The sequence below is a fragment of the Rhagoletis zephyria genome, unplaced genomic scaffold (genome assembly GCF_001687245.7).
Source record: "Rhagoletis zephyria isolate East Lansing unplaced genomic scaffold, Rhagoletis_zephyria_1.1 Rzeph_scaffold_18202, whole genome shotgun sequence".
Classification (NCBI taxonomy): domain Eukaryota; kingdom Metazoa; phylum Arthropoda; class Insecta; order Diptera; family Tephritidae; genus Rhagoletis; species Rhagoletis zephyria.
In genome coordinates this window covers 1,660-10,179 of record NW_016175263.1, presented here as the reverse complement: position 1 = coordinate 10,179, position 8,520 = coordinate 1,660, and the positions used below count along the sequence as shown (strand labels likewise).

The 8,520-nt window shown below is 37.2% G+C and overlaps 1 protein-coding gene across 1 annotated transcript; it reads left to right on the top strand.

Moving 5' to 3' along the window:
* Nucleotides 1–4,293: 4,293 nt before the first annotated feature.
* On the top strand, nucleotides 4,294–7,680 carry LOC108380085 (ionotropic receptor 25a-like). The gene is given in 9 exon segments (XM_017636453.1): nucleotides 4,294–4,424; nucleotides 4,497–4,667; nucleotides 4,725–4,904; nucleotides 5,006–5,377; nucleotides 5,611–6,113; nucleotides 6,178–6,534; nucleotides 6,743–6,810; nucleotides 6,813–6,991; nucleotides 7,050–7,680. Coding segments are annotated over 9 exon segments (2,481 nt in total). The 5' UTR covers nucleotides 4,294–4,340; the 3' UTR covers nucleotides 7,617–7,680.
* Nucleotides 7,681–8,520: the final 840 nt, after the last annotated feature.

The following is an 8,520-nucleotide window of genomic DNA, read 5'->3' as shown; positions in this document are numbered from 1 at the left end:
TGAACTCGATGAGGAGATGTTGCGCTTTCCAAAATAGCAGCTATAACTTCTACCTTATGTAAATTATTGTGGTTTTTTCCCAACATTTTTTCAGTACAAACGGCCTTAGGCTCGATAACAATAAATATTGTTGAATGAAATTTAAAAAATTTATTTTTTTTTTAATATAATATAAAAATTTAAAAAAAATAATAAAGTATAAAAAAATTATAAAAAGAAAAAAAATTAAAAAAATTAAAAAAAAAAATTTAAATCAATAAAACCTAAACATTAAATAAAAAAGGAAAAGTAAATCAAAATATAAAAATAAAATAAGTATCTAAAAACTACATGAAATTAAAAAAGATGTACCTATATTTTTCTTTTTAAAACAAAAAAGGGATATATATTAAAAAAATCCGCTGCCCGAGCCTCGAACGTCGGAAATCTCGANGGCTTTGCTCACTCGGCCATTGCGTCTGTTGGATGAGATGGAGAAAAATGATAAAAAAGCGCTTTTCAAAAGAGCTTTTCACCATGGAAGTTGGAAAGGTAGTTTTTTTTTTTAAGACCAGAATAAACAAAATCCTTCAAGCTATTTTGCCTAAGTACTGTCTTCAATTGTCCTACAAAGCATCTTCAACTATGTTGAGAGAGAGGATGACCCAGGGCCTAGGCGATTGAACAATCCTGGGTTGGCGTCGGCGTAAAAATGTAGGTCCCTCCGCTTTGTGTGACAACATCAAGGCGCACGCCACAAGTCGGAGGAGAAGCTCGGCCAAACACTAACATATGTGTAAGCGCCAATCTATTATTATTATCATTGTATATGTCCCAATTTTTCTAATGGCTCAACGAGGAAAGCACTGCAGAATCTATTTAACGATAAGGCAAAGATAAACTGTGACAGTCTTTTCGGGCATAGTGAGGACACTCTACTTAAAAAAAAATAAAATATTTGACACTTACGCTTTTGTTAATTGTTTGGCATTTAATCTCCTTCAATTTATGGTTTTCGTATTGATGTTATTAAACAAATGGAGAGACCTGCAGTTTTAACCCAACTCCGGAAGGCAAATAAATTACTTTTATAGGCAGTGTTTTTATGGTAGAAGAAGTGCTGCTATTAGGCAAGACATTTTTTGGGATGTTGCTCGTACTATGAATCGAAGAACGTAACTCTAACCACTCGGCGTATAAGTACGACAGATAATAGTCTTGGATAGAACGGAAAACGGAATTTCTTGGAAATTTAAGGATGAAAAAGCAAGAAATGTGGGTACATTACACTCCATATGAAAAACTCACAGATAGTTGGCTAGAAGAATCCTGAGTGAATATCTTTCAATTCACATATTTTTTATGATGGTTTAAGTGCTGTACTCGTTTGAATAATCAAAGCCTTATCCTAACTTCTGTCCAACAAGGAAGGAAAGTAAATATGTATTCGTTGACAATCGTTGTAGCAATTTAAGTCGACAATAATCGATTAGCCACATTTGGAATTATAGATAAAAATAGAAAACAAGTATCGTTTGTATGCCAAGTGCAGGCATTTTATAATTTTGTTCTTGAAACACTCTAACCACCATTATTCTTACTTGCAGGCACTTGTGCCGCAGGAGCTTTAATAATTTAAAAGTGTCACCTGTTTGTAAGCGCGCAAATCACTGCAAATTACTTAAAACTATTATGCAATTTAAATGTTAGCCTTGACTTGTCACCCGTTGCAATTTTGATGCTTCAATTTCTTTAAAATTACTTATGACACAGTTCTAAAAATCCATTCGTAACAGTACTTTCCTAAGGCGCGCAGTGTATGGATGTTTTTCCAAATTCGACGCGATGTGGCTTATGCAAAATCTTGCAATTTTAACACTTTTCAGCTTTGTTGTAGCAAATGAATTGAAAATTGGTACAAACAGCGAATATTCCAAGGAAAGGAAAATATCGATAAATCCTACTTATTTTCTTTTCTCTAGCATTTTGGATTGATCCCCTGCAAAGCGGAATTGATGCGGATATTATAGATGCAGTGAAAGAAATTGCTGATTTGCGTTTAGAAACTAAAATTCAGTACTCAATTGTTATTATTGAAAATGAAAAGAAAAAGAACGAGGAGAATATGGAAAGATGTAGGTATACAAATAGAAAAAAAAGCTTTACAAATTTAACGGCTAAGAAATTTTTACAAAATTAAAAAATATATATATATAAACAACAAAAATAAGATAAAATAAAGCGAAATAGAATTAAATTACAACAGCTTGAAACTTTGACACCTAAAGGACCCCCGTCTGCCAAAGAATAGCCTACAAAATCTCCCAGATAAAATACAATTAGGGGCAACGACAATATAATTTAAGCAGCCACCGGTTTTAATCCATAAGTAAATAAGGGAAGTTAGTTGTTTACCTACATCGATGCACAGTGCGCCCTGCAGAACAAGCTAGGTGGACACAATTATTTTTGGATATTTTTAAAGTACACTTAGGGTGCTGATATCCGATATACCATCGGTTTTATCTGACAAAATATTTTTTTATTTTCACTTTTATTTCAACATAGATTGGTTAAAAGAAAAATAAGTACTGATAAAAATAAAATATTTCACACAAACACGGTTGAAATTTCGAAATTCCTGCCATTATTTTATTTGTAAGCAGTGTGCAAACTCTTTTTTATTTTTGTGTGGTAGAATCGACAAAAAAATTTGGTAGATTTGAGTAAGATGTGGTAGATTTTCCAATTCATAATTCATAGAACTCAAAAATTAGATCGGCGAAATAGTATAAGTGCTTAGTTATTAGTTTTCTAGTTAGAGAATATATTCACGAAGCAAAAAATATTTGCATTAATTTCAGAAAAATCCTACGAATTGATTTATGCAAAAAAATCTAGCAAATTATTTTTTTAGTTGTCCCTCTTTTGAAGACGGTGTGCGAAATGTATGTATGTATACTATTGGATTTTGTGAAGTAGGGAAGCAATAAGACAGGGTAACCAAAATAAATTTGCCACCTCATACGTGGTATTGCAAGCGACGATATGTTAGTGTCCCAATTCAAAGTCCTTCAAATGATTTTCCAAAGACTTTAAAATAGGAGGATATAAAAGTCAGGATTGCTCGATACTCGTACCCCACGGGAGCATACGATTCCCTGGAACACTTTTCCTTATAAGTATATTTCTAAGAAATTTATACATTTGTTAAACCGATTTCGTTAAAACAACTAGCGATTTTCGACGAGTTATAGAACAATTTTTTCTTCATAACTAGTTCAGTAGCTTTAGTAACATCGTGTAGCTTAGGAAACCTATAGAGGTTAATATTTCTATCACATTTATCGAACTTAAGCCACTCTTCTAAAAATTTCGACCTTGTAATAAAGGAAAAAAATAAACATTGTGCTCTAGCTAGTATGCTGTATTGATATTGATAGGATATGTCAAAATCTAGTCCGGTCCTTCAAGGGTGTACAATAATATAAAAAATTCCATATTTTCGAAACCCATTTCCACAATATCAGGAAATAGTTCCGAACAGATACTTTCTTGCAGAGCGCCTTTGCCAAGGCTTCATAAAGCAACCGAAAGGCCTGTGAATGCCGTTCTTGTTACACAGCTACCAGACGTGGACGAGACGGAGCTTCGTATGCTTCGGAAGACTCGGACCACAATAAGCAAACTTCGCTCTGGCTACTGCAGCAGGTTGAACTCGAACCTAAGCAGAGTAGATGCAGATGTGCCCAATGAGTGCCCGGCATGCGGAGAGACACCCCACGACTCGAAACATATCTTCGCATGCACACAAAACCCCACTCAACTGACGCCTCTGTCCCTATGGACGGACCCTATGGACGGATCCTATAGAAGCTGCATGCTTCTTAAGTCTCCCATTAGCTGAGCTTCACGACAACGACTGAGAGACTAGCCGATCTGGGCGCAGTTGTTGTAGCCGCTACAACAACAACGACACGGCTCCCAGTGCGAATGGCTAGGCCGTTCATCGCGATAGCAGAGATATAGGAAGCCACATTAACTGGCATGGCATTTCTTTGAACAGTTGAACAAACAAAGCTGTAGAAGGACCACCAAAAGTGCCACCAAATTACTGTTATTTATTTCTACTATTCCAAGTAACCCAGTGTATGATACATTTTTATCTGGACCAAAAATGTTCTCAACCTCATTTCTGTTCGACAACATTACTTAACTACAGCACTTTATTTTTTGCAGTTTGTGAAATTCTCGCTAGCGATGGTGTCTCTGTGGTTCTCGATTTTACTTATCACCCATGGCGAGATGGATTGGAGTTGCTGAAATCATATCAAATCCCTTTTTTGCGAGTAGATCGCATCATGGCGCCATATTTAAAAATGTTTTCACAATTTATAGAGCAAAAATCCTGGCACGAATGTATCCTGATCTTCCAGAATGCCAGAGTATGGGCATTGCATTAAATTTTATGGTTTTCATAAAAAATTTAAAACATACATTTGTTTGTTATTGTTTAGGATACCGAAGAGGCTATAATACAAATCATCGAAGGTTATCATTTTCGCGCTTTGGTGCTAAATGCATACGATCAGCGCGATTTCGTGAAACGAATGCGGCAATTGCGACCAACACCCTCCTGCTATGCAATCTTTGCGAGTGGAACGGCGATGAGCAGCATTTTTGAAAAGGTACAGCAGCAAATGTATGTATTCGGTTTCGATTTTTGAAAACTTTCATTTTTCAAGATATATGAGGGCAAACTCTTCGAACGACCTCGCGAGTGGCATTTCGTGTATTTGGATCCGCGTGATCGTGTCTTCAAATTTAGGAAGTCAGTGAATTATGCGACCAAATTTACAATCAATCCGAAGACTTTATGCCGCGCACTGCGCATGAGAGATGCTTACTGCCTTAACGGATTTACCGTAAGTAATGGTGGCTCCTTAGAGCTGCTTTCGTTAGGAAATATACATTTTTAATACAGTTCAATATTTATTTGAACCTTTCCTCACATTTCATGGTTTAGTTCCAACGCGCAATGATTTTGGAAATACTACGCAGCTTAATTGAAATTAAACAAATAAATATTAATTGGTTACAATCTTTCGTAATGCAATGTAACAACACGAGCCCCAACGAAGATACACATACGGGATTTAACATATTGGATCAATTCCTTTTGAATGAATTTTTACATTTGACCACCGATGCCACCTTTCCGGAAGAGGACCTCGATCTCGTGCCACGCCTTACTTACTCACCAACAATAAATATAAGTCTTTACTCGCGCGAGCACGAAGCGGCAACCGATTTAGCCATTTGGGAAAATGGTGATTTACGCAAAATTAATAAGACGCTTAGTCCACCGAGACGTTTCTTTCGCATTGGCACGGTGGAGGTATGTACAAAAAACTTTAGCATTTAATTAGGCCCATCGTAGGCAAATTGGCTTACGATTAGCCAGGAATGTTTTATCAAACACTTGCAACAATTCGCTTATATAAGAGTCTATACTCTCGGAGACACTGAGGACCTTGTGATTAAGTAGTTATATGATTGTCCCAATGCGCCTAATTAAGAGCTAAGATGTACATATGAAATTACAGCTAATTCTGAATTCCTTTTCCACAGGCCATACCCTGGAACTATTTGAAGCGCGATCCAGTTACCGATGAACTAGTACTCGACGCTTATGGTAATCCGATTTGGGAGGGTTTCTGCATTGATTTTATTAAAACCTTGTCGAAGCGTCTAAACTTCGGTTACATACTCGTACCACCTACTTCGGGTGAATTTGGACGGCGCAATGCCGAAACCGAACAATGGGATGGCATTATCGGCGATTTGGCTATTGGTGAGACGGATTTTGCCGTCGCTGCATTAAAAATGTACTCGGAACGTGAAGAAGTTATTGATTATATAGCTCCGTACTTTGAGCAAACAGGCATTTCTATAGTTATGCGAAAGCCGGTGCGACAGACATCGCTATTCAAATTCATGACCGTTCTACGGGTGGAAGTGTGGTTCAGCATAATTGCAGCGCTGGTGGGAAGTGCCATACTGATTTGGCTGCTAGATAAGTATTCACCATATAGTTATAGAAATAATCGTGAGGCATATCCATACCCTTGCAGGTAGGAATGATAATCGTCACATGAAATTCTAAAGACGCTGTTTATCATAATTTATGTATTTCAGGGAATTCACACTTCGTGAGAGTTTCTGGTTTGCTCTGACTTCATTCACGCCGCAAGGCGGTGGTGAACCTCCTAAAGCGGTATCTGGTCGCATAATGGTTGCAGGTTATTGGCTATTTGTGGTTTTGATGCTGGCCACTTTCACGGCGAACTTAGCTGCCTTTCTTACCGTGGAACGCATGCAGACACCTGTGCAGTCTTTACAGCAGTTGGCGCGTCAATCTCGCATAAACTACACTGTTGTGGAAGGATCAAGTACACATCAATACTTTATAAATATGAAATTTGCTGAAGACACGCTATATCGCATGTGGAAGGAATTGACGATGAATGTAACTGAGGATTATCAGAAATACAGGTTAAATCTAGGAAATATTGCTTATCTTAATTTAATTACTTTACAGTTTAGCGGTCAAGCTGGCTAATATATAGTTACATTACCAGTTCTGCGCCACATCGAATGCCATCAGTTATTTGCATTTTTGCTGAACTTACAAATTTCTAAACAACTTACTATTTATCTTACAAAACACTCTATTTAATCCTCTTTGTTTGCATGCTTTCAGAGTTTGGGATTATCCCATCAGAGAGCAGTACGGCACCATATTACTCGCTATAAATAGTTCCGAACCCGTAAAGATGCCAAGGAGGGATTTCGCAAGGTCAACGAACACGAGAACGCCGACTTCGCATTCATACACGACTCCTCCGAAATAAAATATGAGTTGACCCGTAACTGCAATCTGACCGAAGTTGGCGAAGTATTCGCTGAACAACCCTATGCCATTGCGATTCAACAAGGATCTCATTTTGCGGTAAGTTTTGTGAGATTTTCGTTCAAGTAAAAAAAAACTAAAAATCCTTTTCTTCAAGGATAAATTGAGCTATGCGCTACTGGAACTTCAAAAGGATCGCTACTTCGAAGAACTCAAAGCCAAATATTGGAATATGTCACGCATTAAAGCCTGTTCCGTAAACAAAGAGGAAGAAGGCATCTCACTTGAAAGTTTGGGTGGTGTATTTATAGCCACACTATTCGGTTTAGGCTTAGCTATGGTCGCTTTGGTGCTGGAGATTATCTACTTCCAACGAAAGTACCGCTCACTAAGTCGTTTCAACGAAATCACAAAAGTAAAGCCAGCTACATCAGCAACGTCACTCAAGCAGTTAGTACCGAAAAAGAAATCAAAGAAACGTATTGCTGTTTGGCATACGTCCACGCGTGATAACTCACCTGAACATGCAACGCCTCCACCAGCTTTCGATTCTATAAAGTTTAGAGGTAAAAAGATACCACCTAGCATCACACTGGGCGGCGAGGAATTTAAACCGCGGAGAGGCGACTTGCGGCGTCTAAGTGACAGCTTGGATAGTGCGGAGCATGAAAAAGGAGCAATCTCACAGAAACGTAACGATGAATTGCCGCCGTACACAGAGTGAAGCGGGTCAGTGAAATATTTAATAGGAAATAATAATGGCCTTAGGTCACGAAATGTATGTAGTTTCGAAGCTGTCGTCATCGAATGTAATAAAGCTTTATTTTACTAGTCATAGTCGTAGTTGAAATAATTTTCTTCGATATGTCTCTAAATCTTGAAGGTTTATTGACGTAGACTCGAAGAATAGTGAAGGGGAGGCTGGTGTTTCAGGGAGCCTATCCACGCAGACTAAATTTCCCTGACAAGCCAGTGTTATTTTGGACAAGTAGATTTTTAACTTCTACGATGTTTAGATTCCCTAGTTGCGATTCTGGGGTGGACTACTCTTTCCATTTTTCATCAAGCCGCAGTACCTTGAGAGAAGTGCAAATACAAATATCTGATGGCGCTCTTCACGCGAACAAGCGACGAGAAAAGTATTTATGGTAAAGCACTAGGGTTGGAAAGATTCGGGCGTTTTGAATTATTGTTGAAAAATTTTCGGCAGACATTTTTAAATCGAAATTCCAGATCGAGGATGGAGAACAGAACAAGTGGTATTTGATACCCATTTTGTGCCCATAATTTAAAAAATTAGTATATTCAGATGAATTCAAGTTTCCAGGGGTTTTGAGGTCGCTGAATTTGAAACTGAAATTAAAATATAAAATCCAAAATGGTCGATCCAATATGGCGCCTAAAATCTTTACACAATAATTTGGTTAGAAATAATAATAAGAATGGCTTATGTTTATATTATTTAATAGTTATTGGGGTCGCTAAATTCGAATCTGAAATCAAAATAACTAAACACAAAATGGCCGATCAAATATGGCGCCTGAAATTAAAAGAGATGTGTTGAATTGGAAAAATATTTATTAAATTCACGTAAAACTGAGTTATATATATATATATATATATTTTTT